This window comes from Bubalus kerabau, chromosome 5, assembly GCF_029407905.1.
Source record: "Bubalus kerabau isolate K-KA32 ecotype Philippines breed swamp buffalo chromosome 5, PCC_UOA_SB_1v2, whole genome shotgun sequence".
In the NCBI taxonomy this organism is placed as follows: domain Eukaryota; kingdom Metazoa; phylum Chordata; class Mammalia; order Artiodactyla; family Bovidae; genus Bubalus; species Bubalus kerabau.
Genome location: NC_073628.1, coordinates 46,584,148 through 46,607,341, shown reverse-complemented (window position 1 = coordinate 46,607,341; position 23,194 = coordinate 46,584,148). Strand labels below are relative to the sequence as shown.

At 41.6% G+C, this 23,194-nt stretch overlaps 1 protein-coding gene across 6 annotated transcripts; it reads left to right on the top strand.

Moving 5' to 3' along the window:
- Positions 1-2,116: 2,116 nt before the first annotated feature.
- LOC129652700 (tripartite motif-containing protein 43-like) lies at positions 2,117-19,814 on the top strand. Of its 6 annotated transcripts, none has more exons than XM_055581593.1 (8): positions 2,160-2,547; positions 10,168-10,384; positions 12,432-12,846; positions 14,019-14,113; positions 15,628-15,782; positions 17,121-17,143; positions 17,568-17,665; positions 19,105-19,814. In XM_055581593.1, exons 5-8 carry the CDS (start codon positions 15,699-15,701, stop codon positions 19,602-19,604), a joined length of 705 nt encoding a protein of 234 aa, XP_055437568.1. In that variant the 5' UTR covers positions 2,160-2,547; positions 10,168-10,384; positions 12,432-12,846; positions 14,019-14,113; positions 15,628-15,698; the 3' UTR covers positions 19,605-19,814. The 6 variants fall into 6 exon arrangements, 5 of the variants coding, with proteins under 5 accessions (XP_055437568.1, XP_055437565.1, XP_055437566.1 ...); XM_055581590.1 differs by having other exon boundaries at positions 15,561-15,782; XM_055581591.1 differs by having other exon boundaries at positions 12,399-12,846; positions 15,561-15,782.
- The last annotated feature ends 3,380 nt before the right edge of the window (positions 19,815-23,194 follow it).

The window sequence follows — 23,194 nt, the reverse complement described above, 5'->3', positions numbered from 1 at the left end:
TCCCTTAGGATACTGTTGAGGGATGGAGGTGGTGCAAGTTTCAGAAAGAAGTTGGATCTGTGAGCACCATATGCAGGTGCCCTGGCAAAATTTGGTGGGAAAATAAAAGACACGGGACCATGAAGCTATCAGGGATTCTTAGGACTTATGTGACTGCAACCTCAACTCCTGCTCACTTACGTAGCTCTGCAGGCACCTAAACCCACTTGTGCATCTGCACATCCCTCTTTCTTCTTCCTGGGCGAGGCCCCAGGGGAGTTCTTTGGCCAGAACAAACCAAAACAAGAAGCCCTATAGTTGTCCACACCTCCCAGGCCAGATGCAGCCTCAGGAGCAGGCGAGCAGCACTAAGGTGTTCCCAGCTCCAGTCTCCTTCCCTGGGGATAAACACAGCTGGAATGTCCTGATTCTTTTGCTTTTTGTTTTCAACTCTGAATATCATGCTATTTGTCTCAATCTATTTCTTTTTTAATAAAAGTTTATTAAGAAGTGCTGACTATTGTATGAAATGTGAAGGAGTAGGAAACATCTCAAACACTGGCAAGCATGTGGAGTAACACAAACTTTCATTGCTGGTGGGAATTTGAATAATAAAACAATCCAATAAATTATGAGTATGAGATTCAAACAGATGATTCGCCACAGAAGATACATAGGTGGTGAATATTTATAATGAATGATATTCAACATCATTAATCATTAGGGAAATACAAATTAAATCAAAATAATATGCCACTTTTGAAACTTTAAAAACTGTACCTACTAAGTATTGTCAAAAACTTGAAGGAACTTAAATACTCATATTCTGCTACTGGAAATATGAAATAGTGCAGCTATGTTGTCATTTATTAAAAAGTTAGATATACGATCTATTCATCTGAGTCCTAAGTATTTACCTAAGAAAAATGAAAGCATATATCTATACAAGTACATATATATATATATATATATATATGTTCATAGCATCTCTTTTATTATTGTTTGTATGCAAGAGGGGAAGATGTCTGAATTTCAACTCTCCCATGGCTGAAGGGCTGGGGGTAGGAATCTAGGAAACAAGCAGAAAAAGGGAGTGACTGTCCCCAGATCCCAGAGGGGACCCAGAACTGTTTCAGCTGCATTCTGTGCTAAGTCAGCCTTTTATGTCATCCTTCCTTTGCTAAGTGTGTTCATGAGTTCCATGTGATACCAAGCCATGGGTTTTACAGGCACTCTAGGTGTTTAAAGGTGTATACACCTGATGGCTTCCCTAGGAAACAGATGCCAAAGTGATGCCCACTGTGCAGGTAGGGTTCTGGGGAGACGCTGAGATGCACATGGCTTGTCTCCGGTCACATGAGGAGGAGGAGAAGCCAGGTCTGAACCCAGCTGCTTCCTCAAGGCTGGGGCCCTGCCACACCCAGGCTTCCCAGGGACTGTGGGGTAGGCTGTGTTGGTGTCACTGTGATGGACGTGGCATGGGGTGGACAGAGCGGTCAGCAGCTCACAGATGCCCTGGGGGAGCTTTGAGTAAGGGGGAAGCCAGGGCAAGCAGATCCCAGAACATGACCTCACTTCTGGGCAAGAGAGCCCCCAAACTTGGAATCTGGGTAACCAGGCTCCCTTTTCTAGAGAATCCCCCTACACAGCTCACTGGGTGGGAGAGGAGGAAGGGATTTGTTGGGTTGTGTCCTGACACCCCAAGGCCCTGGCCTTGGGGACGTTCCCAGTGAGAGTGCTATCTGACCTTGCAGACGCTGGGTCAGATCTCACCCTGGAGCCTTTGGCCATTTCCCCAGAGGGACCCAAAAGTAACCCCAGGAGGTGCAGGGCAGGCCAGCTCAGGACAGGCCACCCATCTTATCCCAGCCAGGTAGCCCTATGTCCCCTCCCTGTACGTGTGGAAATGCAGGATTTATGTGGAGAGGATCAGCCTCCAGCAAGAGCAGACTGATGGGGTGTCAGAATCCTGGTGGGCCATTCACATGCACACCCAGGTCGGAGCTGGTGGGATGAGATGTGAAAAACCAGGACAGCACTCTTCCTTCCAAGGTTTATCCCAAGCCTTCTAGACAGATCTCTTCCTACCGGGTGGACATCTGCGCAGACTCAGGTGTGGGCCTGCTCTGGGCACAGAAGGTCAAGTGGTCAGAAGAGGCGGGGATAAGATAATGACTACACGAGGCTCTGATACCTCCAGGCCGGCTGCTGGTCACTGTCATTGCAGACTCCCACCTTAGAGAAGCAAGGAGCCGATGGATGGGGATACCCTGTCCATCTCCCCGAGTGGGAGGCCAGGGTGCCACACTGCCAGTGAGGGCCAACTTGAGCTCCTGGTGAGGGTGGCCCCTGAGGTTTCTCCACAAACAGGGCCCAGAGGTGAAGAAGGAAGGCCTTCTCTCCACACCACCCCTCCCAAGCCACCCCTGAGGACCCAGTCCTGAGTCCATGCACACTCGGCACACCTGGTCAGACCTGGAGCATCGTGTGCACATCCCCCTGAGCCAGCTGGAGGATCTGGAGCCCGTCATGGCAGAGCCCAAAGGAGAGAGGCCATGACGAGTACTTGTGAGTATGTGAGGGGCGATCAAAGTGCCTACATGCGCTGGATCATTAAAAAAGCAAGAGAGTTCCAGAAAAACATCTACTTTTTCTTTATTGAAAATGCTAAAGCCTTTGACTGTGGGGATCACAACAAACTGTAGACAATTCTTCAAGAGCTGGGAATACCAGACCACCTGACCTGCCTCCTGAGAAATCTGTATGCAGGTCAAGAAGCAACAGTTAGAACTAGACATGGAACAACAGACTGATTCCAAATTGGGAAAGTAGTATGTCAAGGCTGTATATTGTCACCCTGCTTATTTAACTTATATGCAGAGAACATAATGAGAAATGCTGGACTGAATGAAGCACAAGCTGGAATCAAGATTGCCGGGAGAAATATCAATAACCTCAGATACCCAGATGACACCACACTTATGGCAGAAAGTGAAGAGGAACTAAAGAGCCTCTTGATGAAAGTGAAAGAGGAGAGTAAAAGTTGGCTTAAAACTCAACATTTGGGAAACTAAGATCTTGGCACCTGTTCCTATCCCTTCATGGCAGATAGATGGGGAAACAGTGAGAGTCTTTATTTTGGGGGGCTCCAAAATCACTGCAGATGGTGACTGCAGCCATGAAATAAAAAGACACTTGCTCCTTGGAAGAAAAGTTATGACCAAACTAGACAGCATATTAAAAAGCAGAGACATTACTTTGCCTAAAAAGGTCCATCTAGTTGAAGCTATGGTTTTTCCAGTAGTCATGTATGGATGTGAGAGTTGGACTATAAAGAAAACTAAGCACCAACGAATTGATGTTTTTGAACTGTGGTGTTGGAGAAGACTCCTGAGAGTCCCTTGGACTGGGAGGTGATCAAACTAGTCCATCCTAAAGGAAATCAGTCCTCAATATTCATTGGAAGGACTGATGCTGAAGCTGAGACTCTAATAGCTTGGCCACCTGATGCAAAGAACTGACTCCTTTGAAAAGACCCTGATGCTAGAAAAGATTGAAGACAGGACGACAAAAGATGAGAGGGGTTGGATGGCATCACCGACTCAATGGACATGAATTTGAGTGAACTTCAGGAGTTGGTGATGGACAGGGAGGCCTGGTGTGCTGCAGTCCATGGGGTCACAAAGAGTCAGACATGACTGATTGACTGAACTGACTGTGAGGGGTGAGTTCTGGGCCACACAGGGAGGAGACTCATGAGCAAAGACGCCTCAGACCACCCATCTGGCGGACTGCAGTTTGACAAGACTTTTTCTATTGTGAATTCCTGGGCTGAGCCTTCTCTGGAAAGCTCTGTGAAGATTTCTCTTCTTGGAAACACACATGCAACAGCAGACACATAGGTAATCTTTTCTTCTCTCACAGTTTCACACTTCCACAAGTGACTCCATAACCAACATCTGTGTGACTAGGTGGTGCTGAATCATGTCTGACTCTCTGCGACCCCATGGACTGTGGCAACCCGACATCTCTGACCATGGGATTTTTCAGGCAAGAACACTGGAGTGGGTTGCATTTCCTCCTCCAGGGGGTCTTCCTGGCCCAGGGATCACACCTGAGTCTCCTATGTCTTCTTCATTGGCAGGTTGATCCTTTACCACTGAGTCACCTGGTAAGCCTGTCAAATATCTGCACATTCTGAGGTTTTAGGTGCAGGTGGTAACTAAGTCCATAGGCAGACAGCTTCCAGCAGGGCTGTTCTTGGAACTCAATGATGTCAGCAGGAATCATCTCTCCTGACCTCTCAGCTCTCCTTAGTGAGGCCCATGGGCTCGCAAAATGTCAGACATGACTGGAATGACTTAAAACACACACACCTCTCTCAGGTGGCTCTGCTTCATGAGAGCAAGATGGCACCAACTGCTACAGGGTGAGACCATGTGCCCACCAACAGAAACAGAGCTGCTTCTCTTCTCCAGGATTTCAGCACAAGACCCATAGCAGCTTTATAGGAAATATCAATAAACCATAGTAAGATGGCAGTAAAATAGGAATAACCCAAGTATCTGCTACACAGGTAAATGGATACATGAATTGTGGTATATCCATAAACTGAAGCACTACTTTGCAATACATGAAATGACATTTATATTAAAACACATTACAAAAAGATGAATGGCACAATAATCATTCTGAGCAAAAGAAAGTGAGATTTAAAAAGAAGAGGATGTAGTATATGATTCTATTTATATAATGTTCTAGAAAGCATATCTAATCAATAACAACAGAATACAGATCAGTGATGCCTGGGGATGGAACTGGGGTGACTGGGAGTCTTATGTGGGGAAAGTTTGGTGAGAAAGACTATAAATGGGCAGAATGTTTTACATGTGATTGGTGTGCTCCTTATCTCAATCTAAAGGATACAAAATAATCATATATCATAGTCTTTGATTTTGTTATTTTAATGTTTTATAGGGAAGAGGATGGGAGAGAGGACTCTAGTGTTGTTTTCATTCATTTCCTAGATTTATTCCACCCAACTTATTTATAGCAACATATTTCTAGAGTTTATTGTTAGACTCTAAAAATAAGGTTCCTCTTCTTACCATGTAGGTGAACATACAGTACAGCCCAATACAAAATTCTGCGTATTCTATGTAGACAGTTTATTCAAACCACATGGTGTGTTCAAATTTTCATATTTCCATCTGTCAGTTGATGTAGTCCAAGCTCACCTTTCCATTTACATAAGTAATAATGTTGGCAGCAAAGTCCAGGGAGAGCATATTTGCAACTCTCCTCTTGTGGATTAAATTCTCCCTTGAATTACAGTGCATTCCAATTTGTGAACAGAAATGATAGGAGCTAAAGAAGTGAGGAAAGTAAAGTAACTGGAGCTAAGATCTCAAAGCCTTCAGCGAGGTCAAAGTGAAACTTGTTACAAAGTCAACACTACCTCTAGTCAGGTTATTTCTCACAATGGAGTACATTTTTTTTTTTTTTTTTGTGGGGAGAGAGGGTTGGGAAGTTGGGCAATGAACAGAATTTCATATCCCACTAAAGACCTGAGGATATCCTATACAATGGAATTGCACGATAATACACTATGATCTTTCCCCAAAAAACATACATCAAATTTGAAATTGTAAATTTATTGTTGTATGACCAAAGGAACACAAAATAAAGCAATATCAGGGATAAACATATTATTATTAATCTTCAAATTCCAAGAGGAAACAGTATTAAAGATTAATTTGGGGACTTTCTTGGTGGCCCAGTTGTTAAGAATCCACCTGCCAATGGAGGATTCGATCCTGGTCCGGGAAGATCCTACGTGCCACAGAGCAACCAAACACATGCACCACAACAACGGAGCCTGTATGCTGCAACTGCTGCAGCCGTGAGCCTAGATCCTGTACTCTGCAGCAAGAGAAGTGGCAATGAGAGAAGCCACTGCAATGAGAAGCCCCTACACCACAGCACAGAGTAGACCCTCTCACTGTAAGTAGAGAAAGCCCATGCATAGCAACAAAGACCCAGAATAGCCATATACCAACAGATAGATTTTAAAATATTAACATCTTAAGAATAGGCTTCACTTTTTTAGACATGGCTTTATGAGAAGAGCAGATTTGTGATGACTGATCATCTCATGTAGTTGAAAGAGAGTGTTTTAATATTCATGTCAAGTATCCTTCCTAAGTGAAGCTCCATGCCTAACATTGACTGAACAGGAAAATGTCTTATGGAGCAGGAAGAGGATGTAAACTGAGCCAAGATAAAGAAAACCTTTGGAGATATTTGATGAAACTTAGCAGATAATCTCATATTTCTTTCAGAAAAACTATGATTCCTTTCAGTCAATCATGCGATATACAACTATGACGTGATCATTTAATCTACAGCATAGCATCAGTGTTTCAATTGTGCTTATATATCGAATAATAGAATGAGAGGGCATGAGTACCTGGGGTACTAGGACAAGGGATAGACACTTAGGGAAGAACCACCAATAGCTACTGTGTGTGCAGTTATAGATGGAAAGAAAAAAAGCACTAAGTGTGCTACAAAAAACAAAAAACACAGAGGGAAGAAATTTGTGGAGAACCCAATGAACAGTATAAAATTTCAGAGAATGCTAGTTCAGATGAAGTTAATAAGATCCATCAAACAATAGAGGGCTATTTCTGCCATTGCTGTACTGGGGCGCTTGACTGAGCTGAGTTTAAAAATGAAATGAGAATGAGTCCTATTTCTGGAAAAAAAAAAAAGAAGTCAAGGAAATAATAGAGGCAGATTCAAACAAGTAATCAATAGATCAAGTGGGTGGTAATGTGTTAGGACTGAAACATATTTTGTTAAGGGCTTCCCCAATAGCTCAATGGTAAAGAATCTGCCTGCAATGCAGGAGCCTCAGGAGACGTGGGTTCCATACTGGGTTGGGAAGATCCCCTAGAGGAGGACGTGGCAACCCACTCCAGTATTCTTGCCTGGAGAATCCCAGGGACAGAGGAGCCTGGTGGGCTACAGTCCATGGGGTCACAAAGAGTTGGACACGATTGAAGTGACTGAGCAGGAGCATAATCTGTAAAACACATATACAAAATTCACATTTTGGAAATTCATTTATTTTAAGTGTGTTAAAAACAACACTTCCAGGGGTTAAAAATGTGAATTTAGGATATAGCTATTTTACTATAGATTGGATTGTGGCAATTGGATTAAGTAGGTTGAGGTTTCACTTCAGTCAATATTGTTAGGGTGTGTTTTCAATTCTTCCAAAAGCTCATCATGTGCACCTCTCCACAGGTTTGATAACCCTGTCACTGGGAGGAAATGGGCAAGGTCTTTTGGCGACCATGGGTGACCTCCTCCAAGAGGGCTTATGCCATATCCAGTTCTGCTGCACCCAGAGCCCATGCCCCTGTGCAGGCAACTGCTGACCTGTACCTCCACAGGAGACACTCAAACACAGTTCTGTCTTGTCTCTGTGGGGTCGCTGGGTCCTGGTGTGCACAAGGTTTGTTTGAGCCCTCTGAGCGTCTCTGGCAGGAATACTGTCAATATTGACTCGATATTGTCAAGATGACAGTTCTTCCCAACTTGATATTTATATTTAATTCAATTCCTATCAAATCCCAGAAAGTTTGCTGTTGTGGAGGCCAATGTGCCCAGCTGTTTGCTTCTGGCTCTTAATTTCTGTAGCAACCAGCATAGAAACATGGACTGCAGTCCACAGTAGGGCTGCTGGTAGAGCTGCTGAGTGTGAAGAGTTCATGTGCAGAAGCAGGGGTGACAGATAGAAAGGTCGGATGGAGTTTCCACTCTTTCCTCTACAAGAGCTTCATCATCCTAAGACTATGGGCCAGTGTTTCTCATGTCACCTGGGGGTCCATCCTCCTGTACCTTGCTGGGCAGGCTTTCACTGTCCTGCCTGCTGAGTCTCTGGTCACTAGAACTCCATCCTCAAGATCCTCTGTTTTAATGGACACTCTTCTCAAATTTGTCCCAGAGCTTTAAAAAGACAAATGTCTCACAGGTGGTAATGTCCTGGCTAAGAGTCCTGGGAAGCTGGCAGGAGGCCTGCAATCCTTCTGTCCCTGGTTCTAACCTGTGTTCATCCCACCACCCTTCTCATTCAGCGGAAAGTTGAAGAAACCTACTCACAATCCCTCATCCATCCCATCAGAGCAGAACCACCCGAGTCTGAATCAGGACGGTCTGCTGGCAATTATCAGAAGCTTATATGCACATATCCTTTTTAACCAGCCACATCCACCCTACCTATCTTTCCAAGGAATTATCAAAAACAAGGATAGATGCACAGAAGGATTTATTATGTAGCACTTTCAATAGGAAAATTATAAATATACAATCACTCAAAATTTATGAAATGTGAACTATCATTTTAAAAGTGTACTACATATCATTAAACTGTTATATAAGTGATGATATTTGCTGCTTAGCCCATGATCTTTTACATGTGTTCAAATAATAGATTTAATTAACATTCTAAAACCACTGATTCCATATGAAAATAAGAAACATGAAGGAACATTCACAAAACTGACTGATGCAAAATGAAAAATAGAAATTCCCTGATATCTGTCTAACTCAGAGATAGTAGTAAGCTTAGAACCCAAAATTTTACTTTCTTACCTTTTCAATCACAAGAGTGTAATAATGCAATCAATTTTTTGAGTTCTAAATGTCTATCTAGGACATTTACTCTTTGGTGGTCTTCATCACACACTTACAATAGAATAAGTAGATTCAATTTTATATTTGACAGCTTTTCTGGTGTATAGACTCATGATGGCTTCATGACATGCCAACTTGGGAGAGCTAGAGGACAAAGAGGGGAGTGAGGGCAGCAGCTATGTTGTAACACGGACTCATCTTCTGTGATTATTCATTCAGGCACTAAAGCAATCCAAGGGCTACCATGATGGAGGGTGCAGAAATAAGTAAGATCATTATCCTAATTTTAAACTACAGAGTTTACACTAATCTATCTTCCTAGCTGCTGCCTGAGGGACAGACTATTAATTAAACAGGGTCTGACAAGACCAACTTCATCCTCTACAGGGAGCTCTGGGCTGAGTCCTGTCTTCAAGCTCTTCCTCTGAGGAGATCCAGTGCTGTGTTTCCACAAGAGGAAACCTTATATGTGAGTTTGGTGACCTCACTGTATCTACCATCATTTTTTAAACTACAGAAACATAGAGAAATAAAATTGCTTTCATGTCAGCATCCATAAGAAGACTTTATGACTAATTTATAACAAGTTGTATTATTGTCATAATTACCTACATTGCCATACTTCATTTAGGAAAGGAGGGTGGTAAAAAAAACTTGGTTAAGACTTGGAAATTAAGGCCCCTGGGGTTATTGTTAACAAGAGTCACCTCCCATTAAAAAATGGTTGTGATTTTGCAATACAAGGTCATTTTTAAAAGTTTGCTCATAAACTCTAAGAACCATCAGCCACTTGAAATATGTATAAAAGGTACATGTGTCTTGAAAAACTTAAAGATGGGGTCATGATTCCTATCCCTTTCCAGAACTCTGAATTCTCCATGTGATTGTTCAGTGGGAAATATGTCAGAAAAGAAAGATGAGGATATGGGCTATCCTTTCAAAATATTTTTTATCCTAATTTTTTCAATGTAGTGGCTGTTGTTTCTATTTTGTTCTAAAGTAGCCTATTAATGACATTGGCCTAAAATGATGTCTGAACTGGGGTCTCTGTCTATTGACCCTTTCCCCTGGAGTTGGCTGGGAGAGCACTAGGCAGAGAGCACCTCCATCCTGCCATTGCTCTGAGGCACTGGGGGGCCTGACCCAGAGTGTGAGGGTGAAGGACAAGAGAAATTTCCATTCTGAAGTGGTGGCCACAGAGTTTCTACCTTAAAGAATTCCTTTAAAATTTAAAAATCAAGCAATAAAATCAAACTATTTTTCCATGATAGAACATGTTTAAACAAACCTCACTATATAGTGTTGAAATAATCTTTTCAAATTCTTTGGTTAAAAATAAAAATTATTGAAATTCAGAAACTCACATATCAAAGTATATTTGAGATTGGGTCTATTGTACAATCAGTAGCTCTTGATGAGAGGGTGTTTGTGGAGATTGTTTATGAAGATAAGCCAAGATGTTAGAGCAATCTTGTCTTGTTTCAGAAAATCTCATCATCCACATTAACACCATCAGAAGACTGATGAACAAATGAGTGGGATGCAGAGACTCAATATAAGGAGACTCCAGGAGCCAAAGTCAGTCTTTTCCAAAACTGAGAGGGAGCTCACCTGGATCTGGAGATGGCCACACTTGGAACCCTTAATCCCTGAGCCAACTTCATATTATTGTCCAGGGTAGACTGTTTCTACAACTCCTTAGGTGAGTACACAGTTCACCACAGAGCAGCTCCTGGGACTCTTCTGAGGGAAAACAAACTAAATTTCCTAATTTTGATTTATCAGTAAGATGAGGGTTTTTTAAATGAAACAACATTCTTTACCAATTTAGTGGAATTATTCTGTTCTGGTTTTGTTAGCTTGTCTTGACATGCACTGTGGGATGGTTAAGGGCATTCATTTTACTTCTGTGATTGTATTTCTTTCTTAGTTGTCCTCATGCATTTTAAGGACCATATGGGCTTCAGCAGGCCAGGCTTCTCTCTCCTCTTCAGATTACTTGATTCTATAAGTAGTACTTAATCATCATTTACCCTAAAAGTGGAGTGTGTCTATAAATACAGCAGAGATAATATTTTACACTATAGAAGTAGATGGGCTTCCCAGGTGGCTCAGATGGTAAAAAATATGCTTGCAGTGCAGAAGACGTGGGTTCTAATCCTGGGTTGGAAAAATTCCCTGGAGAAAGAAATGGCAACCCATTCCTGTATTCTTGCCTTGAGAATTCTATGGACAGAAGAGTCTGGTGGGATATAATCCATGGGGTTGCAAAAAGTCAGACACAACTGAGTGACTAACACTTTCACTCTCAGAGAAGTAGATGATGCATACAAAGATTGGCAGAAAATATTTTTAAAATTAGGTACCGGTTGGCCCTTCAGAAATACACTTTTTCTGACTGAAATTTTTAGTCATGTATGGATGTGAGAGTTGGACTATATAAGAAAGCTGAGCACAGAAGAACTGATGCTTTTGAACTGTGGTGTTGGAGAAGACTCTTGAGAGTTTCTTGGGCTGTGAGGAGATCCAACCAGTCCATCCTAAAGGAGATCAGTCCTGAATCCTAAAGGAGATCAGTTCATTGGAAGGACTGATGCTGAAGCTGAAGCTCCAATACTTTGGCCACCTGATGCGAAGAGCTGACTCATTGGAAAATACCCTAATGCTGGGAAAGACTGAGGGCAGGAGGAGAAGGGGGAGACAGAGGATAAGGTTGTTGGATGGCATCACCAACTCGATGGACATGGGTTTGGGTAGACTCCAGAAGTTGGTGATGGACAGGGAGGTCTGGCGTACTGCAGTCCACGGGGTCACAAAGAGTCAGACACGACTGAGCGACTGAATTGACCTGAACTGAACTGAACTGAAGAAATGTTTGAGCAGGCAGAAAAGTGACACTGCTAAACATTTAGAAATTTGAGACAGTTGAGGCACTTCTCTACTTAAATAGTACAGACACAAGGACCCAATTTTTCACGAAGTAAAATTTTAAAAGCATAATTGTTTTTGGTAACATTATTACCATAACATGGAAAACTAATCTGATTACAAAGTGAAAGGGGTGCTTGAAAATTGTTTTCATGATTGGAAGATACAAACATCCTCTCTCTTTTTTAACTTGCTTGAGTGAGGATAGGGAGAAAATTTCAACTAATTAGTATATTTATATGTCAATTCTGGTTAGAATAGTATCTAATTTGTCAAGATTTGTCTCCTCCCTATCAACACTGAATGCATTCAGAAAGTGATTTGGAAAAAAATGGGGATATGGATTCAGATTGAGATTAAAAAAAAATAAAATAACATCTAAGGGAAAATGCCTGACAATTAGATGAAATAATGAAACTACAAGTAGGCAAGTATCTTGCATAAATCAATGGCTGACATAGAACATTGTGATTGATTGTTTAGGGCAACCAGGACCCACCACACAAAGCTATCACCTAGATCCAACTCCAGAAGCTCATGCTATACAGGGGAAAACAAGACCTCAGCAAAACTGAGCTTCTCCATTAGGTAGGGGAGAAATGGTCAAGAAGTAGATAGTTTTGGTTTGATAGCTTTGAAGACTTCCTACAGCTCTTGAGTGCTGTCTTTTTGTCTCAGTTTTCCATTTGCATCAAAGCAAAATCCATCCTCTCTGTTCCCAATGCAGTTGCACAATGGAGTCACATCCACCCCAGTCTAATATTGCTTGCTCCTTTGTGTCTTTGCAGAAAAGGAATAAAGTCCTGATTTTCTTCCCTCAGGAAAATGGACTCAGAAATCCCAGAAGCCTTCCAGAAGGAACTCACCTTCTTCATCTGCCTGAATTTCCTTCTAGACCCAGTCACCATAGGCTGTGGGCACAGCTCCTGTAGATCCTGTCTTTGTCTTTTCTGTGAACAAGTCAAAGTCCTTGCCACTTCTCCAGTGTGCAGACAATGATCAGGACAGAGAGACCTTGAAACCAATTTTCTTCTGAAGAATCTAGTGTCCATTGTCAGAAAAGCCAACCTCAGGCAATTCCTGAAGTGTGAGGAACACCTGTGTGGGACCCACAAGCAGACAAAGAAGATCTTCTGTGAAGCCAACAAGAGTTTGCTCTATTTGGTCTGCTCTCAAGGCCAGGCGCACAAGACTTACAGACACCGTTTCATTGTAGAGGTTGCTGAGGAATCCTGGGTGAGTGATGACTCTGAGACACTTTGAAAGTTAGCAGACAGTACACGTAAGAGACTAAAATGATGATGCTTAAATCCTCTCTTTATTGAGTGCCACATACAGATCTAGTTAGCAATAATAAAGCTGTGAATAAAATAGAGCAGTATATCTGACTTGGGGAACTTGTATCCAATAGCTAGCTGATGAATTGAAGCTAACTGAAATTATTTAGATGACATTTTATTATGCTAAAGGCACTATGGTGCACTCTCAGTGGCTCAGCCCTGTCCAACTCTTTTGGGATCCCATGGGCTGTAGACCATGGGGGTAAGCTCCTCTGTCCATGGAATTTCCCAGGTAAGAATACTGAAGCTGGTTGCCATTTCCTTCTCCAGGGGATATTCCCACCCAGGGATTGAACCTGGGTCTCCTGCATCTCCTGAACTGGCAGGTGGATTCTTTACCACTGAGCCACTTGAGAAGTCAGGGAATCAGAGGCACTTTAGGACCTTAATGTTAAGAGAGAATCTTCAGCTCTAATGTCCTCAAGTGCAAAAAGCATTTTCCACTGGATTCAGTTCAGTTCAGTTCAGTTGCTTAGTCGTGTCCGACTCTTTGTGATCCCCATGAACCACAGCACGCCAGGCCTCCCTGTCCATCACCAACTCCCAGAGTTCACCCAAACTCATGTCCATTGAGTCGGTGATGCCATCTAACCATCTTATCCTCTGTCGTCCCCTTCTCCTCCTGCCTTCAATCTTTCCCAACATCAGGATCTTTTCAAATAAGTCAGTTCTTTACATCAAGTGGCCAAAATATTGGAGTTACAGCTTCAGCATCGGTCCTTTGGATACAGGTTTCCTAATCCTGGACAAAGAAGGAAGATCCAGTACGTTAGAATTAGGAGGTGACAAGCATCACTAGACCAAATTCTGATACAAGGAGTCACATTATCTGAAAATGAATCATACCTAGACAGATGATTACCTAATGGTGTGTGGTTCTGCAGTGTAGAATTTCATACAACAGATAGTTAGTGAGGAAGAATAGGGAAACCTGATGACCTGTCATGGTCTTCAGTGTCTCTCTCAAGAACCTGTATCTAATGACACTCAGTAAACTGCAAAACTTTGGGCTCTGAAACCTCACTGCATTTGCATTTTCTTATGCTAAATTTCATAATTCTTTTACAGGAAAAGGTAGTCAACCAAATGAGATCATTGTGGGAAAAGATCCAAGGAATTGAGAGAAATCTCAAGAAAAACGGCAAAGGGATTGACCATTGGATGTAAGTAGGAGAATGTATCTTTCCTTTTAACAGGTTGAGGCAGTCATGCTAGAAACTTACCCATTAATAATGTGAGCTGAAATCACCATGTACCATGAAATTAGAGAATGGGTTGAACACCATCGGAAAAAAAAAATATTCTGTCCCCCATTTCAACCAACAATTCCATGTCTCTTTGGCTCTTTAGAATCCATAATTGTGACGAAGTTAGATCAGTAACTGTAAACAAAAAAACCATTAGAAGCATGTGCCGCAAGTGCTAAGGTGGAGACACACCAAGTGATGTGGAAGGTTCCACACACACAATTCAAGATCTTGGGGAAAATTTCATAAGTTTAAGACCAATTCCAGTTCTGAAATTCAAGTAGATGTTTAAACATCCAAGGGTTATTTCAGGCACAGATTTCTGTCAGTCATACATTCCTGAAGTGTGTTAGTTGCTCAGTCATGTCTGACTCTTTGTGACCCCATGGACTATGGGGCTCCTTTATGGGTAGACCCCATGTACTACCAGGCTCCTCTGTCCATGGAATTCTTCAGGCAAGAGTACTGGAGTGGCTTGCCATTTCCTTCTCCAGTACATTTCAGAAAGTACAAGGCTTTTCATTGGGAACCACAAAGTACTTCAATCTGATTAGAACAAAAGCCCAGATGATACAAATCAAACCTGAACAGCAATTTTAATAGTGTGCCCACCAAAGTGAGAAGTGATAGCTCACTGGCTAGAGAGTGCTATTGGTTCAACAGTAAGAAAATGGAGATGTTAAACAAAGCCTCACGGGGGAAAGAACAAGGAGAAAGACAGATGAGTGCGAGTCCATCAATACTGGGAGGGAATATGCCACAGATGAAGATGAATGACCTTCCAAACAATGTGGGAAGGAGCCTGTGAAGTTACAGGGGAGTGAAAACCCATTCATATAGAAAAGGACACTAGAATTAAATGGTTTATGTGGCTGGATATCGTTTGAGCCCAGGCAATGAGATTATTAGGAATATATTTCCTGAGAATACCAACACTGAGAGCAAAATGTAACATGGCTGCTAAGATAAACAGTCAGGCTGTGAAGTCCAGGAGGCATTATATGAAATACAGATTTACTTATTAAAGTTGAAATGAGGATAGTGCATGTGATATAGGAATCACTCATAAATTTTAATTACTTACATGGGCTCTTTCAGATTTCACAGGAAGTAAAGGAAAGAAATGATTCATGAAAAGATTTTTTCCAGAATTTCAGGAATTCATAAATTAGATGAAGGTGATTTAAGGAAAGGGTGTGTTTGGGTTTTGATCTAGTTAAAAACAATGTAAAATAAATGAAGGAAAGAGGAATGAACACGGTTTTCCAGAAGAGGAAGTTGATGAATTTAGTATGGATATAGCTTCATGGGCGAAAGCATGAATCAGAGCAAACTAATGCTGTTGAAATCCATCTCCCAACAGTTTTATGTATATCAATGTTGAGACATGATTTGGAGAACTTACCAGATGACATGGCCATTTCTTCCAGATTATTATGTAGACAGTATCATAAGTGAAGGCCAAAGCATATGTAAGCAGCTCACAAGAAGGCAAGAGGAAATGATTGGAAAGAAGAGAGAGCTCAGAGTAATACACAAGGAGCTCACGAAAATGTGCTCTAAACAAGACATGGAGCTACTCCAGGTGAGAATTGAGGATGAGCTTGAAAATACATTACCTGAAGTTCACACCTTTGACTCCTATGACATGGTACACTCATCTCCTGCAACTAAGGTGGGAGTTTCTCCTAGTTGGAAATATTATAGATAAAGTATATAAAGCATAAGTATATTTGCAACTCATGTACATCATTATGGAGCGAGTTTTACAGTATTCTTTTCTAGACATTCCCCAGGAATTATTTCTTTTTTTTTTACTTTACAATATTGTATTGGTTTTGCCATACATCGACATGAATCCACCACAGGTGTACATGTGTTCCCCATCCTGAAACCCCTCCCACCTCCCTCCCTATACCATCCCTCTGGGTCATCCCAGTGCACCAGCCCCAAGCATCCTGTATCATGCATCAAACCTGGACTGGTGATTCATTTCACATATGATAATATACATGTTTCAATGCCATTCTCCCAAATCATCCCACCCTCACCCTCTCTCACAGAGTCCAAAAAACCATTCTATACATCTGTGTCTCTTTTGCTGTCTCGCATACAGGGTTATTGTTACCATATTTCTAAATTCCATATATATGCATTAGTATGCTGTATTGGTGTTTTTCTTTCTGGCTTACTTCACTCTGTATAATAGGCTCCAGTTTCATCCACCTCATTAGAACTGATTCAAATGTATTCTTTTTAATGGCTGAGTAATACTCCATTGTGTATATGTACCACAGCTTTCGTATCCATTCATCTACTGATGGACATCTAGGTTGCTTCCATGTCCTGGCTATTATAAACAGTGCTGTGATGAACATTGGGGTACACGTGTCTCTTTCCCTTCTGGTTTCCTCAGTGTGTATGCTCCCCAGGGAATATTTCATTCTCAAAATATTTTGTTGTTTGCTTCTATTAAAACCAGAAAGGAACATCTTATATACTCTCATTCAAACCTTTGGTCTTCAAAGGTGCAAAGGGAGAAATTTGGGAAAGTGCATATATATATATATTCCAACTTCTGTTGAGATACCCCAGGTTTCATTAGCCCTTGGTTTGGAGCATATTACCCTTCAGAGAAAAGTCCTATGATAGATCAATTTTCAGAGAGCTGCATAGTCACCAATCTTGTCCTTTCTCTTTCATCCTTTTTTGTTAACTCATCAAAAAATGCTATTCTGTCCATATGCAATATGTTGTGCCAGAGTTTTGTTGTTGTTTTTTTTAACAAAGAAAAGGAAAACAGATTTCTCAGACTGTTTCTGGTGGTGATGATTAGAACTCTACTGAAGTTTTGCCAACCCAAATCTTGGTTGCCTATGTATAAAGAAGTCTAAATTGTCGTTTTTATTTTTCTTCTTGACAGGAATTGGAAGACAAAGTGAAATGGTAAGTTTTCAGATGCTGATGAGGGCACCTGAGGGCTGGGAAAGAGATAAAGCAGCATTTTAAAAAGTGATGATATAACTTACCTACATAATGCTAGATTGCTTGAGTGCATGTGTCTGCACCAAGTTTCCAAAAGGCTAGTTATTTCTGATTTAGATTCCACAATCAGACTCATAGAAGTGCAAAGACTAGTGCTTCAGACACTAGGTAAAGAAGCAAGTGATGCTGAGAAATGGGATAGAACCAGGACAAGAAGAATGCCGAGAATATCAATAAATTTCCAAAAAGGGCATGGTTGTATTCCATGAGGGTGAAGAAAGGATTTGGATGAAGACTGTTGAGCTGAAGGATGCTTTACGATAGTAAAGGCTTTGTTTAAGAAGCCCTGGGAAGCAGAAGGATTAACCTCATCTCCCCCTTACAGGAGTGAGTCAGCCCAGCTGCACGTGCCTCGGCCTCTGCTCCCAGAACTCCCTGCACCACCTATGTCTGGGCTGCTGGGCTGGCTCAACCGCTTCCAGGGTGAGTGTCACCCCTGCTGTGTCTGTCCTGCAGGGTCCTTCTGTGATGATGTCCATGGAAAATCTTTCTCTATTCATCTCTCACCTTGTGCTGGAGAACAGCAGGCAAATAGGCTGATACAGACATGTGTGGTCACAGAGTCACAAAAATCCTCTACAGAATACATGCAGGCTGCTGCAGGGACTCATGTGTTTCAGGCCTCATGAATCATCTTTAAATTTCATAAAACAATGTATTAATGAAAAAATTCACATGCTCCCAACATGGCTTCTTGACCCCTAGAAATATCATGACAATGTCAGTTGTTCAGTGAATCCTAGAAAATTGGTTATTAATATAGGATGGTCCAATTTCAGAGTTTAAGTGCAGGTAGAGTTTTTAAAACATTTTTTTGGAATATATTCTTTTCTTTTTCTATCCATGTTATCTTTAAAATATTTACTTATTTATTTTTTACTGCACTGGGTCTTTGTTGGTTTCTCTAGTTGTGGTGAGTGGAGCCAATCTTCTTCGGCCTTCTACTTGAACTGGCTTCTCTTGTTGCAGAGCACAGGCTCTAGGCTGTTGGGCTTCAATAGTTGCAACATGTAGGCTGAGTAGTTGCAGGTCCCAGGCTCTAGAGCACAAGCTCAGTAGTTGTGGTGTATGGACTCAGGAGCTCTGTGGCATGTGGAATCTCCCCAGGTTAGGAAACTCTGGTAAACTGGCAGATAGTGTTTTATCCACTGTGCTATGAGGGAAGTCTTAAACATTTTTCCTTGAAAGTTTCTTAGTGATTAAAGGTATAATGTGTTTTTCCATTGGCATAATCTAACCAAATGCATAGCCTGAAAAATCAAACGTAGGAATCACAAGGAAGCAAATGGTTGGTTGATGAGGCCACAATGAGCTTCATGATAAACCTTACCCTGGAGGGTGACTTAGAAGGAAGTGGAAGACTAAGCCTCAGGTTTGAACCGCAGATCAAAGTCAGAAAATTCTTACAAAGAAACCACTTTGAAGAAGCTGTCCTTAGGCTTCACATCTTCAGTGTTCATTTTCTAACTTAACTGAGATGATAGAATGATCATTAGTTCTCTATTCTATGATGCTTTTTCCCTGCAGTGTTGGTGGAGGTAAGATATATACTGTCATGTCTTGGAGGTGATCAGTGAGTAGGTACTCAGGTTTTTAGATGTCATGGAAAATGCCCATCCAGAAGTAACTGTGACCTCCCTCTAATTTATAATCTCTGAACTTGTAGGAAGCTTTTTCCATTTTAATTAGTTGCTTCCTTAGCAAATATGCTGGCAATATTTATATGCAATATTTTCTAATCAGAGCTGACCTTCCAATCTTAAAATATATTTCCAGTGAGACTCTATACAGATTATCTTCTCTGGTAGAGAATTTGATTTTACCATTGATTTTGACTGCTTTATTTTCTCATCTCTACACAGTCAATTTTTCATTCAGTAATGAAGTAAGCAGTCGGCACATCAGGCTGTTCAATGATGCAAGAAATCTGATGTATGAACATGACAGCCTCCATGTGTCTTTGGATGGTGGAACATCAAAGTGTTTTGCTGCGTGGGGAGCCCAGAGCTTCACCTCTGGCAAACAGTACTGGGAGATGCTTGTGGACAACTCTTGGGACTGGGCTGTAGGCGTCTGTAAGGATTCCTGGATAAGAAAGGACGACAGCATACTGGACGAGTCCAACAGGGACAAATTTCTCCTTGTGTGTGTGAAGCAGGATGATCATTACCAGCTCTGGACCACAGCCCCCTCCACGCCTCTGTACATAGGGAGACCTCTGGGCAGGGTTGGGGTGTTCCTTGATTGTGACAGTGGGAGTATTAGTTTTGTGGATGTTGCCAAGCCCACCCTCCTTTGGAGGTACCATGATGGAGTGTACACTTTCCCTGTCAGGCCCTTCATTTGTACTGGCCACAGGTGAGGAGGCTGAGTCATGGCCTGGACGGGATGCTCAGGACTCCTTTTCTTAGAGAGCCCTCCTCCAGTGCTGTAAATCAAGAATACTTCATTGACTTTAGGCTCTTTCTACTGTAATGGACTCTCCTTTATTGTTATTCAGTGTGAAGATAGTGTCAAAGGCAAACTTCACTTGTTGCCTTCCATCTTTCTGACAATAAATTCTTGTCTTGAAACCATGTGTCCAGAATATATATTGTGATTATTCACTTCTTTTGTGAGCTTACTAGATTCACCACAATATGAACATGTACTTCTCACTTCCTGATCCCCAATATAGGGACCCAGAACTTGCACAGCATAGACAGACCTGGTCACCCACCAGACCCAGGTCAGCCTGCAACCTTCTCCTTCTTATAATCTACAGGGTCCTATACATATATTCACCCTTAGGGTGAAAATCAATTTGCAGGGAAGTTGCCACTGCTCTGAAGACTGGGATAAGCATTTCCTTTAGAGAATTCAGAATTCACACGTCCTTTTTTATTACAATAGTATAAGGGAAAAGAGAATGACAGAAACCATCTCCTAAAGGGAGGACCCTATGGCTCCCCTTTGGCATATCCGAAATGCCACTCTCACCATTACTATAATTTGAGGCCATTATTAAACAAAATAAGGGTTGCTTGAATACACCCAATGAGATTTTTAGGAGAAGCTAACCCAAAAACTAAGTCAATGAGGGTGGGATAAGCAAGACAAAGGGAGGATACCCGTTCTTGGAGGGATGGAGCTGGATGGTATGGTATTTCATCCCACTACCCAGAATGGCCCACAGTTAAATTGCACCTAAATTATTTATTTCTGGGATTTTCCATTTAATATTTCTTGAACAAGGTTTTGACACCCAGGTAACTGAAATCAGGGAAAGCAAAACTGCAAATGAGTGGATTTCTTTTCTTTTGTTTAGTCCCTAAGTCGTGTCTGACTCTTTGTGACCCCAAGGACTGCAGTGTGCCAGGCTTCCTGGCCTTCACTATCAGTTTGTTCAAATTCATGTCCATTCAGTCAGTGATGTCACCATCTCATCCACTGTCACCCTCTTTTCCTCTTGGCCTCAACCTTTCTCAACATCAGGGTCTTTTCGAATGAGTCGCCTCTTCCCAAAGTACTAGAGCTTCAACTTTAGCATCAGTTCTTCCAATGAATATTTAGGGTTAATATCCTTTAGGATTGACTTGTTTGACCTCCTTGCTGTCCAAGAGAATCTCAAGAGTCTTCTCCAGCACCACAGTTCAAAAGCATCAGTTCTTCGACACTCAGCCTTCTTTATGGTCAAAATCTCACATCTGTACATGACTACTGGAAAAGCCATAGCTTTGATTATGTGGCCCATTGTTAGCAAAGTCATGTCTCTGCTTTTTAATATGTGGTATAGTTTTGTCATAGCTTTTCTTTGAAAGAGTTAGCATCTTTTAATTTCATGGCTACAGTCACCACCTTAAAAATAGCTGAGAAAAGAAGAGAAGCAAAAGGCAATGGAGAAAGGGAAAGATATATCCAACTGTATGTAGATTCCCAGAGAATAGCAATGAGAGCTAAGACTTCTTTAAGTGAACAATGAATCAAAGGAAAGCAATAGAATGGTAAAGACTAGAGATCTCCTCAAGAAAATTAGAGATATTAAGGGAACATTTCATGCCAAGATGGGCACAATAAAGGATAGAAACCACAAGGTCTTAACAGAAGCAGAAAAGATTAAGAAGAACTGGCAAGAATACACAGAAGAACTGTACTGAAAGGTCTTAATAAACCAGATAACCACTATGGTGTGGTGACTCACCTAGAGCCAGATATTCTGGAGTGTCAAGTCAAGTAGGCCTTAGGAAGCATTACTATGAACAAAGCTAGTGGAGGTGATGGAATTCCAGATGAGTTATTTCAAATCCTAAATGATGATACTGTAAAAGTACTGCATTTAATATGCCAGCAGATTTGGAAAACTCAGCAGTGGCCACAGGACTGAAAGGTCGGTTTTCACTCCAACCCCAAAGCATGGCAAAGAATGTTCAAACTACTATATAATTTCACTCATTTCAAATGCTAGCATGAAAATATTGATGAAATTTTTGGGTATATATATCCTAATATCTGGGAGGGGCATTGTCAGTCAATGGACTATAACATTCATGGTTAAGTTTGAGAGGGTAACAGGCAGGAATGCTAGGGGACCCCAAACAGAGGAAATAGGCTGCAAGGGTCAGACTTTTTTCATCTCTCTCATAAGTGGCAAGAGGAAACAAACTACAATGTCAGATTTTTTCCCTGTTCTTTGCAAAATTAAAAAGAGGTTTCTTTCAAAATTCTGTGTTGACATGATGACACCTGGTTCCACCTTTTCTCAAACCTTGAGCTAACCAATGCAGAATTCTTATGGAAATGCTTTTCTTAAGGCTATGTATTTGCTTGGAAACCTGCCTTTCTTCAAGACTCATGTCAATCATTTTACAGCCTGGAATGACTCACCTTGTGCCAGTGTTATCTCATGTTGCGGGTGAGGGGCCTGGTACCACTCTCTGAGTTTTGAGACATATCTTTCTCTAATTAGCAGCCTGCTAATAGGTATATAACTTACTGCTAGAGACTAGTAGCAGAGAAGGCAATGGCAACCCACTCCAGTACTCTTGCCTGGAAAATTCCATGAACAGAGGAGCCTGGTAAGTTGCAGTCCATGGGGTCGCAAAGAGTCAGATACGACTGAGAGACTTCACTTTCATTTTTCACTTTCCTATTAAATCTGTATTTCAGGGTAACCAAATATTTGACTCAGAGAAGGAAATGGCAACCCACTCCAGTGTTCTTGCCTGGAGAATCCCAGGAATGCAGAGCCCGGTGGGCTGCTGTCTATGGGGTCTCACAGAGTTGGACATGACTGAAGCGACTTAGCAGCAGCAGAGACTAGCAGGGGGGCACTCTTTCTGCCCCCTTCTGATGTCTATGTCAGAAGCTTTCTCTATCTCTTTTATACTTTAATAAAACTTTATTACATAAAAGCTCCGAGTAATCAAGCCTCGTCGCTGGCCCTGGATTGAATCTTCTCCTCTGGAGGCCAAGAATCCCTGTGGCTTTCATGGCTCAGCAAAAACCTTTCGAGGTTATGTTAATAGCTATCATAAATGTTTCAGGTTTGTATCAGCAGGGTTCAACTAAAGAAGGAGGAGCAGTAGGAAAGAGAGAGAAAGATAAAGAATTCACATTCATAAGGAATTGCCTCATGTGATGGTTATGGAAACTGCCTAAGCAAGTCTGAGGACAATAGGGCACTTACTCGGGAGGGAAAACATAAACAGGCTGGAACCTAAATTGTTGAGGACAAAGTTGCTGTTCACAGGAGGTTGGCACAATAGAAATTATATAGATCCCTCTGTCTGGAATTTTATTCAAGGAGTTTCCATACACTTCTTTAAAGACTCCTGTTGATTAAATCAGGTGCACCTGGATAATCACCATATATTGGCGTCAATATCAGGGACTTTACGTTCTCAAAACCTCTTCACAGCATCACTTAGATTAGTATTTGATTGAAAAATTGCAAGAGATGTGAATGTACTACAA